Source organism: Microcebus murinus, chromosome 14 (genome assembly GCF_040939455.1).
Source record: "Microcebus murinus isolate Inina chromosome 14, M.murinus_Inina_mat1.0, whole genome shotgun sequence".
Lineage (NCBI taxonomy): Eukaryota > Metazoa > Chordata > Mammalia > Primates > Cheirogaleidae > Microcebus > Microcebus murinus.
In genome coordinates, this window is record NC_134117.1 from 66,805,105 (window position 1) to 66,832,635 (window position 27,531).

Consider the following 27,531-nt stretch of genomic DNA (forward strand, 5'->3'; position numbering starts at 1 on the left):
CTGTTGAACTAACAAAGCGCAGGAAGTACCTGTTCATTGACATATTCCCCAAGGCTCGGCATTCGAGGCATCACGGATCGTGCATGTAGCTATAACAGCGAGGCTAGCAAGCGGCCGTGGACCAGAGAAGGTGCTGTGCTAGGAAAGCTCCACCTCAACCTGAGCATCAGGGCAACCCCTGGAGGTTTACATGCAAGGACTGACTGGATGGGAATTTATTTACAAATATTTTTCTACTGACAATATGGAGAAAGATTTGAAGGAGTGAAAAGAGAAGGACACAGGTAAGTCGGGAGGCTAGTGCAATACACTGATTGCTCATCAGGGCCCGAGTATGACACAGAATGTAGAAATGGCATGTGGTTGAGAGATTTAGGAGGTGGAATGGATAAACTCCATACTTATGGGGAGTTTGGAGCAGGTAGATATTTAGAATGATCCCAGTTTCTGCTTAGTTAAAAAAATATTTGGGAAGAGAGAGAGAGCAGGATGAATGGGTAGAGCACAGGGACTTGCTGTACAGTATATCTATGAGGTGTGATACTATAACAGTGGGTAGATATCGTTATACATTTGTCAACACCCACGGGATGTACAGCACAGAGAGTGAATCCTAAGTAAACCATCACCTTCAGTTAATAATAACGTTTCGATATTGGCTCATCAACTATAGCAAGCGCACCACACTAAGATGTTAATAATAGGGAAAAATGAGGGGAAGAAAAGATAGATATCTGGGAACTCTGTACTTCCCACTGAATTTTTCTGTAAATCTAAAACTAAAACTTCTCAAAAACATAAAGTTTATCAATTTTTTAAAAAAATAGGAGGTGGGAGAAATGCCCATTTGTGGTTTCCCTGCATGTTGAACATTCCAACTTTAGGTTAGCCGTAGGGGAGGGCAATCTTTTGAACACAGTTGCAGAGTGAGCCTGTGGAAGTGCTGTCTCTACACTGCCGCAAGAACTTAGCATCTGCTTCAGGGGGGCTGGACTCGATGCCTCTGACGTTACTTTGGCAACGGGATGCTGCAGGTGATGTGGGAGAAGTGGGCATGCACCCATCGCAGGAGCTGTACAGCACACTTGCCCCTAGGAACCTAGCTTTCTCGATTTATATAATTCTTACCAACATATGTGCATTCATAAGCCTGAACAGGAATACAAATTCTACATCCAGGTTGTGCATATGGATGACTTATCACGGCTATAAAATGTGCATGCTATCAATTCATGAATCTCACTGTTCAAATGTGAAACAGTACATAAACCGCAGACTGCATTTCACACAATTCTAATGGATCTCTGAATACAGGAGAAATAGAAGAATAAAAAGTAAGAAAAATCAAAAGATGTGGAAAATCTCCAATTTGACCTTTAGAAAAAGGCGTCCTGTCAACACTTTCCACAGCAGGACACTGATGTGTATACCTGACATAGGCATTTGTCCTCGAGCTAAAAATAAATAATTAACAAATAGGAAAAACCAAAGACAAACCAAAAAACCCACTCCAGCTCCTCCTTACAGGCAGAGCTATAAACGGCACGTGGCCCAAGGAAGAGGGAGCACAGGATACATGAGTTCAGAGTTTACAAGAGACTTTCAGGATTTCCCAGCTACTGCCGACATACCTCAGGGATGTGGAATTCATCACCTCTCAAGGGTGTTTACTCAACTTTAGACAGTTCTGAAACCAAGAACAGAGTTTATATTTTCCCTCTGAACTAAACTTAATCTTGAACTATCCTACCCAAAGTTCTCAATTCTCTATATATAGACCAAAAAATATAAGTCTGCCTTCAGTAACTAATTCATCCAATTAATATATGTATAAGGCATGTACACTGTGTCAGGCATTGTGTATACAAGGAGAAAACAAACTCAGTCCCTGTCCCTAGATCCATGAAGTTTATTATCTAGAGATATGAGTGCATATTAAACAAAAAGCAAGCATATAAATACACTACACATTTGCACACTATAAAAACTGCTAAGAAATAAAAGCACTAGGGTCTACATAAGAGAAAAATAGAGAAGGATGATTTCAATTGAGATGTATCCATAAAGGCCATTCTAAGGAGGTGACATTTGAGCAGAGACTTGTAGGATGAGTCAGAGTTCGTGAAAAGTAGAGAGAGAAAAGAGTGTTTCAAAAATATGGACTAACTTATGTGGAGGCCACAGAGCAGGAAACTACCCATGATGTTCAAGGAAGAGACTCACCTACTAGGGAAATAAGAGCATTGGGAGATGAGATTAGATAAACCTCAAGACAGGGCATGGAGAATGCCCCCATTACTATATAGAAAGTCTTGAATTCAGACAGTGCTTGTTTTCCAACTTTGTTCTTCTTTTTAAAAACATAACGAGTGAGATGTGCAATGCTTGGGGGATGGTCATGCTTGAAGCTCTGACTTAAGGAGGGAGGGGGGCATGGGTAATATATGTGTAACCTTAACATTTGTACCCCCATAATATGCTGAAATAAAATAAATAAATAAATAAATAAATAAAATAAAAAATTATTTTCTCTATTCTGGATCCTTTGCATTTACATATAAATTTTTGAATAATTTTATTATTTCTATTTTCTAAAAAAGTCTGCCAACATTTTGATAGGGATTGTCCTGAATCTATAGCTCAATTAGAGAGATATGCCATCTCAACAATATTGAGTTTTCCAATCTATGAATATTGGATAGCTCTCCATTTATTTAGATCTTCTTCAATTTTTCTCAGCAACATTTTATAGTTTTTGTACATATTTAATCAATTAAATTAATCATTACACATATTTTTAATGGACTCTTAAGAATTGTATGCTTTTGATGTTATTGTAATTATTGGATTTTTTGTTTGTTTGTTTTCCAGCTGTTGGTTGTTAGTATTTAAAAATACAATTGTTTCTTATATAATGACTTTGTTTCCTGCAACTTATGAAGATTTATTTATTAGATTTAATTTTATTAGAAGGTTGTCACCATTTTCTACAAAGACCATTATGTCACCATGAACTACTGTTTTACTTTCTTCCCTTCAAGTCAGTCTGTCTTTCATTACTTTCCTTGCTTGTTGTTCAGGCAAGGACCTCTGCCACAAGGCTGCTCCGATCTTGGGGGTGGTATGGGGGGGGCAATAGTCAAGATTTCATCAGTAAGTATATTATTAGTAGGCAGTTCACAGTTTATTCACTTTATTAAGCTGTGGGAGTTTCTTTTATTTCTTTATGATTATTTATTTTTAATCTTAAATAGGTGCTGAAGTTTTCCAGATGCTCCTCTGCATCAATGGAGATGATCACATGATATTTCTCCACTATTTTGTTAATGTGAATTACACTGATTGGTTCTCAAATGCTGAAACAAGCTTGTATCTCAGCGATAAACTTCACTTGAATATAATGTATTATATTTTTTATATATTGCTGGATTTCATCTGTTAATACTTTATAGAGGATTTCTATATGTAAGTTAATGGAAGATATTGGTCTCTAATTTTCTTGTACTATTGTTTTATGCTTTCGGAATCAGGGTTATCCCAGTTTTATTAAATGTATTAAAACAATCATTTTCTCCTCTATTTTATAAAAGAGTTTGGGATTGGTATTATTTCTTCGAATGAGGGATAGAACTAACTATTTAAACCATCTGGACCTGAAATTTCACAGGTGGCAAAGTGTTTGCTTACAAACCCAGGATCTTGCTTTGGAAGAAATTTGTCCATTTCCTCTAAGTTGTTGTGTTTATTGGTATATAGTTGTTCATAGTATTGTCTTATTAACCTTTTAATGTTTAAAGAGTATGTAGTAAAATCTCTACTTTCATTCCTGATATTGGTAAATTCAGTTTTTTCTCATTTATTTTTCTTTATTAGTTTTCTTAGAATTTATTAACTTTATTAAACTTATCAAACAATGAACCTTTAGCTTTGCTAATTTTCTGTGTTGTTGTATATAGTCTATTTCTTTATATCAGATTATTGAGTTAGGCTTATTCTTATTTTTTCTCTTCTTAAAGGGGAAACCAAGAATCTTGAATTTAAGCAAAAAAAATTTTTTTCTAATATAGGCATTTAAAGCTATAAACTTTCCTTTAAGCATGATTTTAGCTGTATTAGCTAAATATTTAAAAATTAACTAATGTTTTTCTAAATACTCATTAATAGTATTTAGCTAATCCTTTAGCACTATTTTACCTGAATTGTGTATTTAAATTTTAGTGTGGGTTTTTTAGGTTGTTTATTTTTATTCATTTCTAATTTAACTTAATTGTAGTGATAGGACCTACTCTGTATGATTTCGCTCTTTTGAAATTTATTGAGATTTAACTCAATGGCTCAACAAATTGTTTTTCCTGGTGAATGTTTTGCACATACTTAAAAAATGTGCATTCTGCAATTTTTGGGTGTAGTGTTTGTTTCATAAATGCCAATTATGTCAAGTTAGCTGATAGCATTATTGAGCTCTTCCCTAGCCTTAATGGGTTTTTGCTTACTTGTTATGTCAGCATCTAAGAGAATAAAATTAAAATTTTAGATTTTTCCATTTTCACGTTAGATTTGTCAGATTTCACCTCATAAACTTTGATGCCCCATTATTAGATGCATACGTATTTAGAAGTGGTGTCTTCCTGGTGAAATTGCTTCTTTTGCCATTATGCAATGACTCTCTTTACCCCCATAATACGCTGTGGTATACAGTCCACTCCGTCCGATCTTAGCATAGCCTCACCAGCTTCCTTATGCCTACTGTTCGCAAGGTATAACTTCTTTCCCTCTCAATCCATCTGTGATTTTTTTGTGTTTAAAATGCTTGTACGTAGAATTTTTTTCCAGTTTCTGTTTTTCCAATTTATTTCTCTTTTTTTTTTTAAATTCAGACTATTATGGGGGTACAACATTTTGGTTACATATAATGTCTTTGCCTCACCCAAGCCAGAGCTACAGCATGCCCATCCCCCATACAGTGAGCTCTGCACCCATTAGTTGTGAGTTTACCCATCTCCACCACCACCCTCCCACCGGCCCAGCACCCAAAGAATATTACTTCCATGTGAGCGCCTAAGTGTTGATCAGTCAGTATCAATCTGATGGCAAGTACATGTGGTGCTTGTTTTTCCATTCTTATGATACTTCAGTTGGAAGGATAGGGTCTAGCTCAACCCAAGATAATATAAGAGGTGCTACTTCACCATTCTTTTTCATGGTTGAGCAGTATTGCATGGTATACATATACTACATTTTATTAATCTAGTCACATATTGATGGGCATTGGGTTGTTTCCATATCTTTGCAATTGTGAATTGTGCTGCTATAAACATTCAAGTGAAGATATCTTTATTGTAAAGATTTATTGTCTTTTTCCCTTTGGGTAGATGCCTACTAGTGGGATTGCTAGATTTTAGTTCTTTGAGTTATCTCCAAATTACTTTCCACTGAGGTTGTACTAGTTTTCAGTCCCACCAGCAACTTAAGAGTGTTCCTATCTCTCCACATCCACACCAGCATTTGTTGTTTTGGGACTTTTTGATAAAAGCCATTCTCACTGGAGTTACATGATATCTCACTGTGGTTTTGATTTGCATTTCCCTGATGATTAGAGATATTGAGCACTAAATTCCAGTTTTAATAGTTGATAATGATGTGAAGTCTAGTTCCATACATGTTACTCTATCATGGCATGCAGGGGAATTCACACAGTATCTTTTTCATGAGCACCACTACTCTGAACCACCTTCCTTTCTGGTCTGTGGTGCCCTAAAGGCAGGCACTGGTATGTGGCTGTTAAAATATAGTTTGTTAGATAATACTTCAGGCCATCAGAATTTTATAGATCTTTTCTTTTCTAACCAGAGGCACTGCTTTGCAAACTTTTATGTAAATTAAAATCACGTGTAGATCTAGTTACATACAAATTTTTATTCAGGAGATCTGAGAAGAGGCCTAAGATTTCAGTTTATACCAATAATGCTGGTTTATGTGCCCCACTTAGAATAGCAGGGATTTATAATGCACGTTAACTTGCCAAGAGTCGTTCAGGTCTTCTGTGTTCGACGCTACAAACTTGAATGGTTGTACGGTGTGAGGTTGGTATGTGAGGATATGAAGCCAACAGATGTCAAAAAAACAAAAAAAAAAGATGAAAATCAGGGCAACCTCAAGAGTATAAGCACCACTCAAAACACCAAATTAAACAATTTAAAACACCTGTGCTACCAAAAGACAAAGCATGTGAGACAAATTCACATCATAGCCAGCTGTTTATAATTCCTGTTCAATGTCTTTGTCCATATATTCATTTAAAAAATGGAATCCTCTATGGAAAATAGACACAATGAAGAAAAGTGTAACTGAACTCCTGGAAATGAAGAATCAATTCAAGGAACTACAAAATACAGTGGAAAGTCTCAAGAACAGGGTAGATCAAACAGAAGAAAGAATCTCAGAGCTTGAAGATAACACCCTCCAATTAAATAAATCAGTCACAGAAATAGAGCAGAGAAACAAGAGAAAAGAGCAAAGCCTACAAGAGCTGTGGGATTATGTGAAGAAACCTAATGTGAGGGTCATAGGGTTACCAGAAGGGGAAGAAGACAACACTCAAGGGTTGGACAAGCTGTTTGAAGATATAATAGAGGAAAATTTCCCAGGCCTTGCTCAAAATCTTGACATACAAGTTCAAGTAGCTCAGAGGACCCCTGGGAGATTCAATGCAAACAGGAAGACGTCACGACATGCAGTCATCAGACTGACCAAAGTATCAACTAAAGAGGCCCTTCTAAGAGCTGTAAGACAAAAGAAGCAAGTAACATACAAGGGAAAGTCAATTTGAATAACATCAGACTTCTCTAATGAGACTTTACAAGCAAGGAGAGACTGGGGCCCCATTCTCACTCTTTTGAAACAAAACAATGCCCAGCCTAGAATATTATTCCCTGCAAAACTAAGCTTCGTATATGAAGGAGAAATAAAAACATTCTCAGACAAGCAAAGGCTCAGAGAATTCAGCAAGACAAGACCAGCCCTACAAGAAGTACTTAAAACAGCGTTACGCACGGAACATCATAATAATAACCCACGGATATAAAAACAACCAAAACCCAAAGATATTAAAGGCCAGATATTACAATGGCTCAAGACAGAAATCATAGCAACAACATCCAACCCAACAGAATGATCAGTAATCTACCTTACCTATCAGTTCTCTCAATAAATGTGAATGGCTTAAACTCTCCACTCAAGAGACATAGGCTGGCTGAATGGATAAGAAAATATAGGCCAAGTATATGCTGTCTTCAGGAAACACATCTAACCTGCAAGGATGCATATAGACTAAAAATAAAAGGGTGGAGATCAATATTCCAAGCAAATAGAAGCCAAAAGAAGGCTGGTGTGGCAGTTCTAATTTCAGACGATTTAGTTTTTAAACCAACAAAAGTAGTAAAAGACAAAGAGGGTCATTATATAATGGTGAAGGGCACAGTCCAACAAGAAGAGATAACAATTTTAAATATATATGCACCCAACTTAGGTGCACCCAGATTCATAAAGCAAACCTTACTGGAGCTAAGCAAATGGATTAATAGCAACTCCATAATCACCGGAGATTTCAACACCCCACTGACGGCACGAGACAGATCCTCCAAACAGAAAATTAATAAAGAAATAATGGACTTAAACAAAACTCTAGAACAATTGGGTCTGACTGACATTTACAGAACATTCTACCCAAAATCCACTGAATGTACGTTCTTCTCATCAGCTCACGGGACATTCTCTAAGATTGACCATATCCTAGGACACAAAGAAAATCTCAAAAAATTTAAAAAAATAGAAATCATACCATGTATCTTCTCAGATCACAGTGGAATAAAAGTAGAAATCAACCCTAACAGGAACTCACATTTCTACACAAAAACGTGGAAATTAAACAACCTGACTAAATGATCACTTCATAAATGAAGAAATCAAGACGGAAATAAAAAAATTCTATGAAGAAAACGACAATGGAGAGACAAGTTATCAACTCCTCTGGGACACAGCTAAAGCAGTTCTGAGAGGAAAGTTTATCTCCAAAAATGCCTATAACCAAAAGACAAGAAGATCACAAATAGACAATCTAATGAAATGACTCAAAGAGCTGGAAAAAGAAGAACAGACCAACCCCAAACCCAGCAGAAGAAGTGAAATCAACAAGATCAAATCAGAACTAAATGAAATTGAAAACAGGGAAGCTATTCAGGAGATTAATAAAACAAAAAGTTGGTTCTTTGAAAAAATAAACAAAATTGACACACCATTGGCTAAGCTAACGAAAAGCAGAAAAGAGGAATCTCTAATAAGCTCCATCAGGAATAAAAAAGGAGATATCACAACTGATCCCAAAGAGATACAAGATACAATTTATGAATACTACAAAAATCTTTATGCACACAAACTAGAAAATGTGGAGGAAATGGACAAATTTCTAGAAACACACAGCCTCCCTAGGCTCAACCAGGAAGAAATAGATTCCCTGAACAGACCAATCTCAACAGCTGAAATAGAAACAGCAATTAAAAATCTCCCTAAAACGAAAAGTCCCAGTCTAGATGGCTTCACAACTGAATTTTATCATACTTACAAAGAAGAACTAGTACCTATCTTGCAGAAACTATTCCACAACATCGAGAAGAACGGAAACCTCCCCGACACCTTTTATGAAGCGAATATTACTCTGATACCAAAACCAGGAAAGGATGCAACAAAAAAAGAAAACTACAGACCAATATCCCTAATGAATATAGATGCAAAAATTTTCAACAAAATCTTAGCTAACCGAATCCAGACACTTATCAAAAAAATAATCCACCACGACCAAGTGGGCTTCATCCCAGGGATGCAGGGATGGTTCAACATACGTAAATCTATAAATGCAATTCACCACATAAACAGAAGCAAAAACAAAGACCACATGATTCTTTCAATAGATGCAGAAAAAGCTTTTGACAAAATTCAACACCCTTTCATGATACGAACACTTAAGAAAATAGGCATAGAAGGGACATACCTAAAAATGATACAAGCCATATATGACAGACCCATAGCCAACATCATAATGAATGGGGAAAAATTGAAATCATTCCCACTTAGAACTGGAACAAGACAAGGCTGCCCACTATCTCCACTTCTGTTCAACATAGTGCTGGAAGTCTTGGCTACAGCAATCAGACAGGAAAATGGAATCAAAGGTATCCAAATAGGGGCAGAAGAGATCAAACTTTCACTGTTTGCTGATGATATGATATTGTATCTAGAAAACCCCAAAGATTCAACCAAGAAACTCCTAGAACTGATCAAGGAATTTAGTAAAGTCTCAGGATACAAAATCAATACACAGAAATCAGAGGCATTCATATACGCCAACAACAATCTAATTGAGAACCAAATCAAAGACTCAATCCCCTTCACAATAGCAACAAAGAAATTAAAGTACCTAGGAATATACTTAACCAAGGACGTAAAAGACCTCTACAGGGAGAACTATGAAACACTGAGGAAGGAAATAGCAGAGGATGTAAACAGATGGAAATCCATACCATGCTCGTGGATCGGCAGACTCAATATCATCAAAATGTCTATACTACCCAAACTGATCTACAGATTCAATGCAATACCTATTAAAATCCCATAAGCATTCTTCACAGATATAGAAAAAATAATTTTACGCTTCATATGGAACCAAAGAAGACCCCGAATATCAAGAGCAATTCTAGGCAACAAAAACAAAATGGGAGGCATTAATATGCCAGATATCAAACTATACTACAAAGCTGTAGTAATTAAATCAATATGGTATTGGCACAAAAATAGGAATATTGACCAGTGGAACAGATGTGAGAATCCTGATATAAAACCATCCTCATATAGCCATCTAATCTTTGACAAAGCAGACAAAAACATACGCTGGGGAAAAGAATCCCTTTTCAATAAATGGTGCTGGGAAAACTGGATAGCCACCTGAAGAAGGCTAAAACAGGACCCACACCTTTCACCTCTCACAAAAACCAACTCACGCTGGATAACAGACTTAAACCTAAGGTATGAAGCTATTACAACTCTAGAGGAAAAAGTTGGAAACACTTTCCTAGATATCGGCCTGGGCAAAGAGTTTATGAAGAAGTCCCCAAAGGCAATCACAGCAGCAACAAAAATAAATAAATGGGACATGATCAAACTACAAAGCTTCTGCACAGCCAAAGAAATAGTCATGAAAGTAAACAGACAACCTACAGAATGGGAGAAAATTTTTGCATCCTATGCATCCGATAAGGGACTGATAACTAGAATATACTTAGAACTCATGAAAATCAGGAAGAAAAAATCAAATAACCCCATTAAAAAGTGGGCAAAGGACTTGAACAGAAACTTTTCTAAAGAAGACAGAAGAATGGCCAACAAACATATGAAGAAATGCTCAACATCTCTAATCATCAGGGAAATGCAAATCAAAACCACAATGAGATATCACTTAACCCCAGTGAGAATGGCCTTTATCAAAAAATCTCCAAACAATAAATGCTGGCGTGGTTGCGGAGAGAGAGGAACACTCCTACACTGCTGGTGGGACTGCAAACTAGTTCAACCTCTGTGGAAAGCAATATGGAGATACCTTAAAGCGATACAAGTGAATCTACCATTTGATCCAGCAATCCCATTGCTGGGCATCTACCCAAATGATCCAATGACACTCTACAAAAAAGACACCTGCACTTGAATGTTTATAGCAGCACAATTCATAATTGCAAGGCTGTGGAAACAGCCCAAGTGCCCATCAATCCAAGAATGGATTAATAAAATGTGGTATATGTATACCATGGAGTACTATTCAGCTCTAAGAAACAATGGTGATATACCACATCTTATATTTCCTGGTTAGAGCTGGAACCCATACTACTAAGTGAAGTATCCCAAGAATGGAAAAACAAGCACCAGATATATTCTCCAGCAAACTGGTATTAACTGAGGAGCACTTAAGTGGACACATAGGTACTACAGTAGTAGGGTATTGGTCAGATGAGAGGGGGGAGGGGGACGGGTATATACATACATAATGAGTGAGATGTGCACCATCTGGGGGATGGTCATGATGGAGACTCAGACATTTGGGGGGAGGGGGGAAATGGGCATTTATTGAAACCTTAAAATCTGTACCCCCATAATATGCCGAAATAAAAAAAATAAATAAATAAAATTTTAATAAAAATGGAATCCTCACATCTAAAATGCCAATGATCCATGTGTAAACAGAACTTATGCTCAGTCTCCAAAGAGCAATCCATCCATCATAGCCCTTACGCAGTTCATGTTCTCCCCAATTTATCCACAAATACATCTTTTAAAGCCTTGACATAGGAGTTATTAAAACCTATATATATTTCTATTTATCATAAACATTCACTTTTCAACATGCATTTAAGTTTCCATCATGTTCTTTTGAATTTTGACAGCTCATATCTTTTCAGCATTGAATAATATTCCATAGTCTGGATGTACCACAGTTGATTTATCCATTCATCTACCTATTTTTTTTTAAGAGACAGGATCTCACTGTGTTACCCAGACTGGAGTGAAGTGAAATGATCATAGCTCACTATAGCCTCAAACTCCTGGACTCAAGCCACCCTCCTGCCCCAGCCTCACAAGTATCTGAGGCACACCACCAAACCCAGCTAATTCTTTTTTTCATTTTTTGCAGAAATGGAGTCTTGCTATGTTGTCCAGGCCCAAACTTCTGGCCTCAAGCAATTCTCCTGCCTCAACCTCCTAGAATGCTGGAATTACAAGCATAAGCCACCACACCTGGCCTCCATTCACCTATTGAAGTGCCTCTTGATCGCTTCCAATTTTGAAAATTATGAATAAAGATGCTATAAACAGGTTTTTGTGTGGATATGTTTTTCACACATTTGGGTAAGTAGCAATAAGTGCAATTGCTGGATCATATGTAAGAATATATATTTAGTTTTGTAAAAACTGCCAAACTGTCTTCCAAAGTGCTGTATCACCAAGAATGAATGAGAGCTCCTGTTGTTCCACACACCCTAACCAACATTTGGTGGTTGATGTCAGTGTCTTGGAGTGTGGCCATTCTAATAGGTGTGTTAGAATAGGTCATTCTAATAGGTATCCCAATGTTGTTTTGACTGGCATTTCTCTAAGGACATATGGTGCTGAGCATCTTTTCATGTACTTTTTTGCCATCTGTAAATCTTTGCTGAGGTGTCTGTTTAGATCTTTTATCCATTTTTCAAATGGTCTATTTGTTTTCTTATTGTTGAGTATTAAGAGTTCTTTGCATATTTTGGATGCTGGTTATTTATCTTATATGTGTTTTGCAATGATTTTCTCCCAGTCTGTAACTCATCTTCTAATTTCCTTAACAATGTTTTGATAAGAAAAAACATACCGAACAAACTAGGAAGATAAGGAAACTACCTCAATATAATAAAGGGTATATATAACAAACCCACAGCTAACATTATAGTCAATGATGAAAGACTGAAAGATTTTCCCCTAAGATCAGGAACAGGACATGGATGCTCACTTTCATCACTTTATCCAACATACCGTGTTTCCCCGAAAATGAGACCTACCCATAAAATAAGCCCTAGCAGGATTTCTAAGCATTTGCGCAATATAAGCCCAACCCCAAAAACAAGTCCTAGTGATGGGCATGGCTACGCAGCGTATCCATACATTTTGTTGCGGAGTGGTAAAGAAGACGAGCAGGTTACATGGATAAGAGCTGCTCATTTAATGAGAGCTCTATTGCTCAACATGAGAGATTGGGGCCAATGGTTCTAAAGGAAATAGAGTAACAAGAAATTCAGGATGGAATTCGGGGTTTGGAGAGTTATGATGATGTTCCAGAAGAAGATGACTTAACTATATTTGAATTAATGTACTTAAAAACAATAACACATCCCCTGAAAATAATTCCTAGGATGTCTTCCTGAGAAAAAGTAAATATAAGACCCTGTCTTATTTTTGGGGAAACACAGTAGTATTGGAAATACTAGGTAGGTAATTAGGCAATAAAGAGAAATAAAAGATGTTCAAATTATAAAAGAAGAAGTAAAGTATTACTATTCTCAACAACATGACTGTATAGGTAAAGAAAATAAAATCACACACACACACACACACACACACACCTGTTAAAACTAATAAACAAATTTAGCAAAGTTGCAGTATAAAACAATGCACAAAAATCAGTCTGTTTCTATACATTAACAATGAAATATTATATCTGAAAAGAAAATTACAAAAACAATTCCATTTACAATGATATCAAAAAATAAAATTCTTAAGAATAAACTTAACCAGGGAGGCAAAAGATATATATCCTGAAAAGTACAAAACATTCCTGAAAGAAATTAAAGAAGACACAAATAAATAGACATCTTGGGTTCAGGGACTGGAAGGCTTAATATTGTTAAGATGTCAATACTGACCAAAGTGATCTACAAATTCAATCCAATCTCTACCAAAATTTCAATGATGTTACTGAAATTTTCTATTGAAATAGAAAAATCCATCCTAAAATTCATATGGAATCTCAAGGGGCCCAACACAGCTGAAGGTTTCACATATCTTGATTTCAGATTGTACTCCAATGTCTAGAAGAGTATGTCCAACGTTTTCCTCTAGAATTCTAATAGTTTCACACTTTAGGTTTAAGTCTCTTGCCCAGCATTAGTTGATTATTTTGAGAGGTGAAAGGTGTGGGTCCTGTTTCAGTCTTCTACATGTGGCTATCCAGTTTTCCCAGGACCATTTATTGAATAAGGATTATTTGCCCAGTGTATGCTTTTGTCTGCTTTGTCAAAGATTAGATGGCTATATGAAGATGGTTTTATATCTGGGTTCTTTGTTCTGTTCCACTGGTCAATGTCCCTATTTTTATGCCAATACCAAGCTGATTTAATTACTACAGCTTTGTAGTAGAGTTTGAAATCTGGCAAATTGATATCTTCCATTTTGTTTTTATTGCCTAGAATTGCTTTTGTTATATGGGGTCTTCTTTGGTTCCATATGAAGCATAAAATTATTTTTTCTATATCTGTGAAAAATGATGTTGGTATTTTAATAGGGATTTTATTGAATCTGTAGATCAGTTTGGGTAGTACAGAGATTTTAAGAATGTTGATTTTGCCAATCCACGAGCATGGTATGGATTTCTATCTGTTTATGTCCTCTGTTATTTCCCTCCTCAGTGTTTCATAGTTCTCCCTGTAGAGATAAGATTGTACTCCAAAGCCATGGCAATCAAAGCAATATCAATATAGTACTGGCATGAAGACAGATATATAAACAACTGGAATAGAGATCTCAGAAATAAGCCCTCTCATGTGTGGTGAAATAATTTTCAGCAAGGGTGCCAAGACAATTCAACAGGGAAAGGACAATCTTTTTAACAAATGGTAATGGGAAAACTGGATATCCCTATGCAGAAGAATGAAGTTGCACATTTACTTTATATCACACAAAAAATTAACTCAAAATGGATCAAAGACCTAAACCTATAAAAATCTTTGAAGAAAATATAAGGGAACAGCTTCATGACATTAGATTTAACAATGATTTCTTACATATTATATCAAAAGCACAGACAATAAGAGACAAATAGATACTTTGAACTTCATCAAAATTATAAATTTTTCTGCATCAATGGACATTATCAACAAAATGAAAAGGCAACCCACAGAACAGGAAAATTGTTTGCAAGTCATATATCTGATAATAGATTAGTATCCAGAATGCATAAACATTCTACAACTTAATTACAACAAAAAAATGATCCAATTAAAAATTAGGCAAAAGACTTGAACAGAAAGCTCCCCCAAAGAGATATGCAAATGGTCAATAAACACATGAAAAAATACTCAACGTTTTAATCATTAAGGAAATGCAAGTCAAAACCACAATGAGATACTACTTCACACCTATTAGAATGGCTATTATTAAAAAAAACAGAAAAGAATTATTGGCTGGCTATCATGTAGAAAAATTGGAATCTTTGTGCATTGCTGGTGGGAATGTGAAATTATGTAGCAGGTGTGGAAAATGGTATGGTATTTCCTCAACAACATTTAGCATAGGATTACCAAACACTTTTAAAGATTAATCCCAATATTTCTCAAACTCTTTCAAAAAATTGAAGGGAACACTTGCAAACTCATTTTATGAGGCCACCATTACCCTGATACCAAAGCCAGACAAGGACACTACAAGAAAAGAAAATTACAGGCTAATATCCCTGTTGAACATATTAATAGATGTACAAATCTCCAACAAAATACTAACAAACCAAATTCAACAGCACATTAAAAGGATCATATACCATGATCAAATAGAATTCATCCATAGGATGCAAGGATGTTTCAACATATACAAATCAATAAATATGATATACCACACTAACAGATTGAAGAATAAAAATTATATGTTCATCTCAAAGATGCAGAAAAAATACATTTTAAAAAATTCAATATTCTTTCATGATAAAACTTACAACAAATTATAAATAGAAGTTATGTACCTAAACACCACACATCACAAGCCTACAGCTAACATCATGCTAAATATTGAAAAGCTGAAGAAAGCTTTTCATCCAAGATCAGGAATAAGATAAAACACACCACATGTATTCAATATTGTACTGGAAGTCCTAGTCACAGAAATTAGGCAATAAAAAGAAATAAAGGACATTTACATCAGAGAGGAAGAAGAAAAATTATTTATTCAGATGACATGATCTTCTAAATAGAAAACCCAAAACACTAATAACTGATTGCAGTAAATTTGTAGAATACAAAATTAAAATACAAAAATTGAGTATGTTTCTACACACTAATAACAAACTATTTGGAAAATAAATCAAGAAAGAAATCCTATTTAAATTAGCATACAAATTAAATTCTTAGGTATAAATTTAACCAAAGAGGTGAAAGATGATCTTTCTGCATGCTGAAAACTATAAAACATTGGTGAAAGAAATTGAAGAATATATAAATAAATGGAAAGATATCCCATGTTCATGGATTGGAAAAATTAATACTGTTAAAATGTTCATACTACCCCAAACAACCTACAGATTCAGTGCAGCTACTACCAACATTCTAATGACATTTTTCAGAGAAATAGAAAAAACAGTCATAAAGTTGCTATGAGGCTACAAAAGATCTCTGAATACCCAAAGCTATCATAAGCAAAAAGAACAAAGCTGGAGGCATCACACTACCTGATTTCAAAATACAGTTAAAAGCTATAGTAATCAAAACAGTATGGCATTGGCATATGAATAGATATATAGACCAGTGGAGGAGAACAGAGCTCAGAAATAAATCCATGCATTTATAGTCAATTGATTTTTGACAAACTTGCCAAGAATATACAATGGTGAAGACAATCTCTTCAATGAATGGTGTTGGGAAAATTGAATATTCACATGAAAAAATGAAAATAGACCTTTATTTCACACCATATACAAAAATCAACTCAAAACAAATTAAATGCTTACACATAAGACCTGAAACTGTAAAAATTCCAGAAGAAGAACGATATTTAACATTGGGCAATGATTTTTTGGATATGACCCCTAAAGCATAGGCAACAAAAGCAAAATAGACAAGTGAGTTTGCATCAAACTAAAAGTCCTATGCACAGCAAAGTAAACAATCTACAGAGTGAAGAGACAACTACAAACTGGGAGAAAATATTTACCAACCATACATCTGATAATGTGTTCATATGCAAAATATATAAGGAAATCAAGCAACTCAATAGCAAAAAAACAAGTAACTCAATTTAAAAATGGGCAAAGGATCTGAATAACATTTCTCAAAATAAGACATACAAATGGAAAACAGGTATATGAAAAGATGTTTGTCACTAATCATCAGGGACATGCAAATCAAAACCACAATGAGGTATCATCTCACAGCTGTTAGAATGGCCAGTACAAAAAAGATAAAAGATAACAAGTGATGTCAAGGATGTGGAGAAAAGGGAACCCTGTACACTGTTGGTGGGAATGCAAATTGATATAGCCATTATCGAAAAATATAATAGTATGGAGCTTCTCAAAAACTTACATATAAAACTAACATATGATCCAGAAATCCCACTTCTTGGTAGATATCCAAAGGAAATGAAGTCAGTATCGTGAAGAGATATCTGTGCTTCCATGTTCACTGAAGCACTATTCACAATGAACAAGATACAGAATCAACCTGTTTCCATCCACAGATAGCTGAATAAAGAAAATGTGAGATAGATAGACAGATGTGTGTGTGTATACATACAACAGAATATTATCCAGCCTTAAGAAAGAAGGAAACTCTGTCATTTGTGGCAAAAATGGATAAATCTAGTGGACATCATGTTAAGTCAAATAAGCCAGGCAGAGAAAGACAAATACTGCATGACTTCACTTGTATTTGGAATCTAAAACAGTTGAACTCATAGAAACAGAGGGTAGAATGGTGGGATTGGGTAAATGGGGAGCTTTTGGTCAATGAGTATGGAATTTCAGTTAGGTATGATGGATGAGTCCTGGAGATCTAATGTATAGTATGGTGGCGATAGTTAATAATACTGCATCATATACTTGAAATTTGCTAAGATAGTAGATCTTAACTTTTCTCATCACACACAAAAAACAGTGACAACTATGTGAGGTGATAAGACATCTTACTTAGCTTGACTGTGATAATCATGTCATAATATATATATTATAGTATATAAGCATATGTATAGGTAGTCAATGGAAGAAGGATAGTCTTTTCAACAGACAGTGCTGGAGCCATTGTGTATCCACAGATAAAAATATGGTGGTGTGGGGCTCCACCCTAAACCTCAAAGTTTATACAAAAATGAATTCAAAGTTGATTGTAGACTGAAATGTAAAATTTAAAACTAAAAATGTTTCAGGAAAAAAATAAATAAACAAGAGAAAATCTTCAGGGTCTCAGGCTTGGCAAAGTCTTGGCATCAAAAGCACACCCCATGAAAGAGTAAGTTTCTAAACTGAACCTCATCAAAAATTAAAAATTCTTCTCTGTGAAAGACTCTGTTAGGATGTTGAAAAGACAAGCTACAGAATGGGAAAGAATATTTGTAGACCACACATTTGACAAAGAACTAGTATGTAAAATATACAAAGAACTTTAAAAACTCAAAAGTAATAATCAAATAATCCATTTAGAAAATGGGCAAAAGATAAGAACAGACATTTCACTGAAGAGGATAGATAGATAGCAAATAAGTATGTGAAAAAGTGTCTGATATTATTAGTCATTATGGAAATGCAAATTAAAACCACAATATGATATCACTCTACACCTATCAGAATGGTAAAATGAAAAATAGTGACAACACCAAATGTTGGCAAATACACAGAAAAAACTGGATAATACCTTCATCTCTAGCACAAATGTAAAATGGTACAGTGACTCTGGAAAGTAGTTTGGCAGTTTCTTATAAAACTCAACAGGCAACTGTCACATGACCTAGCAATTGCACTCCTGAGGATCTATTACATATAAATGAAAGCTTATGTTTATACAAAAATGTGCACACAAATGTCAGTAGCAGTTTTATTCATAATTGCCAAGAACTGGAAACAACCCAGATGTCCCACAGTGGGCAAATGGTTAAACAAACTGGGGTACCTGGGATATGACTCATCCATAAAAAGCAATGAACTGTGGATATGCACAACAACCTGGATGCATCTTTAAGGAATTGTGCTTAATAAAGAAGCCAAAGCCAAAAGATACAATTCCATTTATGTAACATGTTTGAAATGACAAAATTTCAGAAATGGGGGACAATGAATGGTCTCCAGGGGTTGGGGACAGGGTGGCAGAGGAAGAAATGTGATAGAGGTGGGGGTGGTTATAAGAGGGCAACACAAGGGACTCTTGTGGTGATGGACCTGCTCAGTATCTTTACTGTGGTGACAGACACAAATCCACACGTGACAAAATTGTATAGAGTGAAGTGCACGCTTACATACATACATACACATAGAGATGAGCACAAGGGGAGAAATCTGAATAAAATCAATCAACTGCATCAATGTCAATACCCTGACTGTGATATGATACTAGAACTCTGCAAATTGTTACCCTCAGGAAAACTGGGAGAGGATCCTACGAGACCTTTCTGAGTTATTTCTCGTAACTGTATGTAAATCTATAATTATCTCAATAAAAATGTCAATTTGATAAAGATACTAGATAATATCATACTGAATCTTGAATCCTAGTCATGGAGTTTGAACTATTTTATTTTATTTTATTTCAGCATATTATGGGGGTACAAATGTTAAGTTACTTGGGAAACATAGAAGCTGGTTGAATACGATGGCTTGATTAGAGCTGTGGATCAAAAGCACCACATGATCATAGTGAACATGATGGACTGAGGGAGAGGTTACTAAAAGGCGGGACCTCAGGAAACCATGAGGGGAGCTCAAGTGAGAGTTAATATTGAAGCCAATAATGCACCAAATGAAGCCCAGAATAGATCCACGCCTGTGGCCACTTCAGCAACCACATGTCCAACCCACATCCACTTTGTTCAAGTTCTTTTGTAATTTACACTGACTTTGGGAATCTGATAATAAAATAAAAGCATTTCCAACATCACTTCTCTACATTAAACTCACTCTATTATACCATAATTTTAACATTTTGTAAAAATTAAGACAATTTTTAGTCTTTGGTTTCTATAATTTTATAAATGTAAGTGAAGTACGTTTTCTAATAATCATGATAACTGGCATGTTCTTAAAATCATTTTAAGGTATTTGAAAATTGGAAAAATACATTAGACTTCTGGTTTTAATTAATTTTAACTAAATGTTTATAAAATTTTTATTAAATGAGTTTGTAATCAATGTTTAAATGTCTGAGAAAATATAATTTAATTTTAATGTCTTGATTTATTAGTTTTGTAGGCAGCATTTCAATTTTAGAGAAATATTTAATGAATTTATACATTTATGTAATTATGCAAGAGATAAAACACAACAGGAGTGAAGCTCTTCTCCATGCACTAGAGATTCTGACAGATCATCAATCTGCAGACCCAGGATCCGAGTCTGTCTCTCCCCCGCCCCGCCCCACCCCCACCCCAGGCTCTCAACGACATATGGCTGCCCCAGAAGCCTTGTATCCTCCTTAACACCTCTCAGGGCTGATGGTTCCAGATCTAGAAGGTCAACTAGGCTTACCTTATGGGGTTGTCCATCCTGGACACTGTGAGGAAGGCAGCGAGATTGGCGGTGTAGGAGGAGCACACGATGAGGGTGAAGAGCCACCAGCTGCCCATCACGATGCGCATGGCCACGGAGTTCACGGACGATTCGCCACCTGCAGGAGGCAGGCAAGGCAGATTGGCCGGGGCCTCTGCTCTCCCAGCCCACGGAGACGCTCCACCCTGCGCCAGGCACGCAGGCCGCCACTGGCGATGGGCTGGGGACCAGGAAGGGACTGCCAGCTGGCGTGGGGGACTGCGCCAATTCTGGGAAGGGTCCTAAAACCATAAATCTTGGAAAGGCATGGAGGACCACAAAATATGGAAAAGTCAGGATTGGCCTTCTAGCTATATGAAGTTTGTTAATGCACCAAGGATAGAGTTATGAATATCAAAATCTTCCAATTAGAAGATTCTACCTCATAGTGGTAAGAACTTCTAGGTCTGCGACTCAAATTCACACAGAATAGACTTTGGAATTCTATAAATACAGAATTACCTCCTACCCAGAGGGAGCCCTAACTTTCTTTTAAACCTCGAAATGAGATGTGCCGTATCACTTTTCTTAATATTCAGCTCTCACTAGATAGCTTTGTTCCCCCAGGATTTTCAGAAATCACTGATGCGTCTTTTGGTCAGAAGCTGCCTCTTTGAGGTAAGTTATTTCTCCCTGGTCCCTCAGGTGGTAGCAAAAGAAAGCTTCTCACTGTCTATTCTCCTTATATAACTGTGCAAAGCTTTTGCCACAGTGCAAATAGGGCCAAGACTCACGTTAGGAACTTTGCAATTTGCTGTTTCCCGTCAAAATTGCACAACTCTGCAACTCACCACTGGATAGAAGAGCTATCCAGACCTCTCAGAGGCAGGAGAGTTTGTATCTCAAGCATGGCTGGAGTACTGCTTAGAGGATTGCAACACAATTGTCATTTTTTTCTCCATTAAGTCTTCAAATTTAAGCAAGGTTCATGGTTTCATTTGACAATCTCATGTGCATAGCAATCACTCTGATGTGGGAGGGGAGCAAGGTGCAAAGCAGAACTCCAAAGTTAATTTTATCTAAAGTGGAGAATCAGGATTTAAAGTTGAGTTTCTTGTTGTCATTTCATTTAATTTCTGTCTGATATTACTGAGAGAATTTGGGTGCAGCGTGATATTAGTGCTGTCCTAGAGATTAGATAAGATTGCATGTAAAATGACTTTGGTTAAACACGTCTGAGAACTTTGCCAATGGATAAGCCTCCCAGGCCGCTGCTGCTATTCGAGCATGGGGAAACCAGGAAGGTACCTTGCTGGACGAAGGCTCCGTAGACAATCCAGATGGCACTGTGCAGGGTGGCGGACGCGGACGGCCGGGGCTGGGCAGCACTCTGAGCCCTCACGGCCTGTATCCTGTTCAGCACGAATATCAGCACACCCACCACAGGGATGGCCGCGGCGATGCAGGCCCACACGGCGAAATCAAACGGGGCAAAAAGGGAGAAGATGCTGATTTTCTCCTCAGGCTTCCTGATTAGAATCCCCACGGAATAGTCCATGTACCGCTTGCTGAAGTCCACGACGCTCTCCCGCTCCGGCGTGATGGTGATGGCAGAGATGGCCAAGTCCGCTCTCTGAAAGGCAAACACGTCATCAGCTGCGGCAGTCGCGGGTTCCTGCGGGGTTCCTGCCTGGGTCAAGGTCTGCCCTCTGCCCTTCCAGCTGTGCTTCAGAAGTTGGATGGTGAATTGTGATGACTGCATGAATCCCGTTAACATATCGGTCCCTGATGGTTTTATAAGCAGCCTCTACACTAGAGAGGAAAATAATCCAAGAGTTAAGGGGTCATCTACCTATTTCTATCTTCCACCACCCTTGACCCATTTCCTACAGACACATGGGTTCATTCTTCCTACAGTAAAACCATGTTGTCAAGAGTCTCTGTGGCCAGGCGTGGTGGCTCATGCCTGTAATCCTAGCACTTTGGGGGGCCAAGGTAGGAGGATCACTTGAGGCCAGAAGTTAGAGATCAGCCTGGGGAACAGTGAGATTCCATCTCTAAAAAATAATTTTTAAAAAAATATTAGCCAGGTATGGTGGCATGCACCTGTAATACCAGCTGTTTTGGGAGGCTGAGGCAGGAGGATCACTTAAGCCCAGGAGTTTGAGGTTGCAGTGAGCTATAATGATGCCACTGCACTCTAGCCCTGGCAACAGAGCTAGATCCTGTCTCGGAAAAACAGAATAGAATAAAAAAGAGTCTCTTGGGACATGCTATACTGTGACCTCAAAATTATCTCCCCAAACTTTTGTTTTCCAAAATGGGTTTTATTATAAAAACAAAGACCCTGCTAAGGTGGATCTAGACTGTGGGATGAGATTACGAGGGTCATGCCTAGATGGGTGCATGGCAGGAAATAATGGGGCCTAGAGTCCCCCTTCGACCACAAGAACACTGAAAGGCACAGTCCGTCCTGATCTTGGCTCTTGGGACCCCAAGTAGAAGGCATCAGCAGAACCAGGTTTGCTTTAGAATAATCAGTTGTGACAACTGATCCAACCTACCTGCTCAAGTTGGGGAAACACATATAGAAACATTTTGTAAGGTTTAATATATGGCTAGGGGCAGATAGACTGATGTACTAAACTGAAATCCAACAACATATCTAAAGTAAAGAGAAAAGAAGTGTTGCAGGTGACCACATCACAGCTCTCCTCGTACACTTGCCGCATCTCCATCTCTGGCTCTTCTTGCCTCTCTTCTCAAAAACCCAGCCTCTGGGATCATTTTTAGGATTAGGACAGTTTGGAACATATTGAAAGGCTCAGAAAGAGATTTAGTGGAGCAAGATAGGTATACAATACAGGGTGGAAGGAAATCAATTTACAGCAAGGCCCAAAAGAGGCACAAGGGAATTGACTCATGACACAGGTGGAGGGCTCGGCTCATGACAGTGGGAGAAGCTGATGGGGGAGGGAAGGTGACCCTCCCTTCTGGAGGGGGTGCAGGTGCCTGTAGATGTGAATTTCATAGGAAGTGGAAGTAGAATTTCACACCCAGAAGTCTCAATTTCTTTCCCTGATATCTTTTTCTGTTTTTTAATTGAAAAGGACAGAAGATTATCAGGTAGCTCAAGCAGAGAGGTAAACTTAGTCTCTGCGAGACTTAGCGAAGAGGCCCAACAAAGGACAAGAGACTCAGGCTCTACTGAAGGTCCAGTTGACATTGGAGACCTCACATATTTTCTACATCAATCTGGACAGATTTGTAATTTTCTTCTCTAATTGCATACAGCAACCTGGACATCAGAGTCAAGAGGTTAGATAATAGAATCAATTCAGGGTTTGGGTGCAAGAACACAGGGAATCACAAGGGATGAAGGGGACAGGGGTTTGTCTGGTTAACCACGGAGGGCACACTCGGCCGGGAAGGATGCAGCATCAGAAAGGCACGGAAATAGAAGCAAAGGGTGAGCCTCGAATACAGACACTACACAGCAAGAACCAGACGTAAGAGATCACATCTCCCATGACTCCATTTACAGGAAATGTTCACTAAAGCAACTCTGTAGGAAGAGACTGATGGCTACCCAGGGCTGGGGTGGGAATGGCATTAACCGCACATGGGAATGAGCAATCTCAGTGGGGTGCTGGAAATATTCTAAACCTAGATTACGATGACAGTTGCACAATTTCCTACATTTACTAAAAATCATTGTACATCTAAAATGGGTGAATTTTGTAGTATGTAAATTTCATTACAATAAAGTTGTTTTATGTCTGCCTTTATAGGTTTAAAAAGCAAAGCACCTATGTTATAGGAGGAAAGGCTCAGAGGAGTCAGAAGGATAAGAAGCTGTGGTCATGGGGTGGGCTATGACGGTGCCAGGTAAGACACCGACAAGATGCACGTCACCAACACTGGAGCAGAGCGGGACAAAGGTCCCCACAGGCAAGGAGGTCCAAGCACCAGGAGCCAGGGCTGTCCTCAGGGATGGCAGAAATGGTCAGAATGGTGGCAGCAGCAGTATTGGAGAGGGAGGGTTTGAGTCAGGTGCCACCATCATAAACAGTCATAGGGAAAAGACCCAGAGGTCATGAGAGGACAAGGACAGGGACGGGGCATGATGAGTTGGCTTCCTGCCATGTGTTTCAATGAGGATGCAGATTCTGCGGGAGGGAGGAAGAGTGGCGATTTGAAATGACTGTGAGCTGCCGGGGAGGCCACTCCACCCATGCAGGGTAATGCGGACACACACACATGCACAAGCTCATTCACACACACGCGCGTGCACACACACACGTGTTCACACTCGCTGTGGTCTGCCAGGGATGGGAGAATAACCTCTCACCAGTACACCCCCCTGGGTTCCTGTCTCAGCCAACTGTGGGGGGGTCCCTTGAAGGGTGTATTGCAGAGCAGGCCCAGGGAATGGCTTCGAAGGAGTGAGAGCAGTGGGCAGGGAGGGGAAACAGCAAGCCAGGTAACAGGAAGCCAGAGAGCAGAGATGGGTATAGCAGGGGAGTTTGGGGAAAAGAAGCCTTGGTAAGTGGAGAATGGTGGCTGCAGCCTGTTGAGCTGGCCCCACGGTTCCAGCTGCATCATGGGCCAAGTTCAGATATTACCCCACATGCTGGAGTACCCCTCCCTGTGGACCTGCTTTGGGGACCTACCTTACTGATGAGCTCCCCGATCATCCCGTTCCAGGAGGTGTTATGCAGCTGGTGACCATACCTGCCGTCGGGGGCCTGGTAAATCTCATATTTGAAGCCCAGAGCCTTGGCCAGTGCATCCAGGACATCTATGGAGAACCCTTTGTAGCGCTTGGGCTGTCCAAGAATGTTCTCAGCCACCATCACGAAAGGCTCTTCCTGAAGACAACAGAATGAATGTTCTTCAATTAAATAACAAGTTCATTAATGCATATTTCCAGGGTATTGCTGGAGAGACCAATCTGATGAATCCTAACTTTAGAACATTTGTATTCACTCAATTCAGGACTAAATTTAGGACAAATACTCAACGTCACTTCCCTTTTCTAAAAGCCGTTTATGGACACTCAAGGTACTGTGCACAGGATGATCTCTCCGACCAGCAGATGGATATGGAGGAATGGAGGTTTACTTGTCTTGTGTTATGGTTAGCTGGACTCTGCCCCAAACCCCAGGTCCTGGAATAACACGGTTTGTTTCCATTCCTTCATCTGTAGCATTCATGAAGAACTAGGATTATATCCTTAGGAAATGCCAAAATTCAATGAGACCCACATAGGAAATATGACACTTTTCATCCAGGATAATAAATGCCAGTAGAGCTCTGTGATTTTAGATTGAGAGAAGAATTATACTATCAGGTTGTACTAGAAGATGAATACTGATTAATGGGCCAAGGCCAGACCAGAGGTCAAAGGGCAGGACAGGACCCAAACCCACAGTTCCTGAGCCCAAAGCCACGCCGTGTTCACACTCACACATGCTATGTGGCACCACACGCAGGGCAGGTGACCATCTAGAAACCACCCCAGCCCACCCCTCCATTCCCCTGCTTGCTTGTGTGAAACTAAGCAAGAAGGGGTTTTTAGCAAATGGCCACAGAGAATATGGATATATCACATTAATTTAGTTTTATTGGGAAAATATAAGCTTTCTTGGTGTTGTGCACACAGAGAATGCACAAACGCATCTCAAAGGCTTCTGAGCCAAGGAGGCACTAGTGCCTGCTGTGACAGAAGGGAACATTTGGACATGTCTGACCCAGGCAATAAGAGGTAAATCTAAAATACTTCCTATAGTTCTTTTAAAAATCTGAAAAAAAGAAATCGAAAGGAAGATGCATCTAAGGTCTCTTACAAATGGAAAGATCTGTGATTCCAGGACAGCCATGCAGAAAAATTGCACCTACCCAGTGGTCTTCATTCTGAACTTGTGCCACATGGCCCATCAGTGGTCCTGCGTGCTAGAAGACTGTCCTCCTCCAGCACCTTTCTAGAGACCTGGCCACCAGCACAGCTCTCCTAAGGACTAGCATCAGGTCAAGAGCAGTCTACATATAGGAACCAGTGGAGCAGCTGGGCCCCTCTAGCACTCAGAGTGGATGTGGATGATGGGGACTTCTCTAGAGGACCTCGTGTGGAAGGCCTCAGAGACCCTGGGGCAGAATCTCCAGCCCTACTCTCCTCTCATTATCCTCGCTGGTACTTAAACGAAAAGCTTTAATGAAAGCTGCAACCACTCTTCAAGACCCCCTTCTCTCCAAACCCTGCATTACATAGAAAGCAGCCACTGACTCAAAGGCCTGGACGGCGAAGCTTCCAGAATATCCCCATGATCCTACCAAGACAGTCACCACTTTGAGAGTCAGTCCTTGGAGGCGGCTGCCCATGGGCCTCTCTTGCAGGCTGCCGTTCAGGCCCTTCTCCGAGTCCCACGTAGCCAGCTGCGAAGGAAAACAGGGAGGGTGAGGGATGGAACAGGCCCTGTGCACACCTTAGGACCCTGACTCCTAAACTGCGTCCTGAATCAGACAGGGAGGTGGACAGCAGCGCTCTGGGTTTCCCAGAGGACAAAGCCACCTCAAACCCTAAAGAGAACAGAGATGGAACAGACGAAGGTGGCCACCTCCTCCGTCAGCTTTCCTGGATCTCTAGAACTCGGCACCCCTAAAAGGAAACCAGTTGGTGAGACCACGTCTCTAGCAGGAATGCTGATGTCCAGTTTTATTCTGTCCACCCATGGAGGCCAGGTCACTGTGTACCCCAGAAAGTACCCTCTTTGTTTAACTTACTCCTGTGACTTGCCCGGGCCACAGGGCACTTGAGTTTAGCCATTGTTGTGTCTGTGAACAGGATGAGGCTCAGCAGGAGAGCAGGTAACGCAGACGCAGGTGCACAGCTCACCTTGTACCCCGGTGACTATCGCAAGCAGGGCCCAGAGCCTCCTGCCTGTTTTCACTGGCATGCAAGCTCCATCAGTTCCCCTGATGTGCAGGCAGAGGCTAGTAACAGCACAAATCTGCTATAGTCTCCTCAGCCTGCAGGGTGTGTCCAATAGCTAACAGCATCTCTGACTGGCACCCTCAAGTGGCCAAGGAGACCCTAGCCTGGCTCAGAAACAACAGGGACACAGTTGTCCTTGGGACTGCTTTCCCTCCCTGCACCCCTGCAGCGTTTATATGACAATATCAAGATTTTTGTCTGGTCAATGATCTCAACTATTAACTGGGGAGACAGAAAAAGAAATGCAGACACCCAG

The 27,531-nt window shown here is 38.9% G+C and overlaps 1 protein-coding gene across 1 annotated transcript in view; it reads right to left on the reverse strand.

The window, feature by feature from the left end:
- Positions 1–27,531, reverse strand: part of GRID1 (glutamate ionotropic receptor delta type subunit 1) — a 673,637-nt gene that overhangs the window by 83,313 nt on the left and 562,793 nt on the right. Inside the window, exons 9-12 of the mRNA XM_012788001.2 lie at positions 26,615–26,716; positions 24,955–25,152; positions 21,590–21,914; positions 20,282–20,420 (exon numbers count right to left, since the gene is read on the reverse strand). Of these exons, the coding sequence (XP_012643455.1) occupies positions 20,282–20,420; positions 21,590–21,914; positions 24,955–25,152; positions 26,615–26,716 (764 nt within the window). The remainder of the gene's footprint in view (positions 1–20,281; positions 20,421–21,589; positions 21,915–24,954; positions 25,153–26,614; positions 26,717–27,531) is intronic.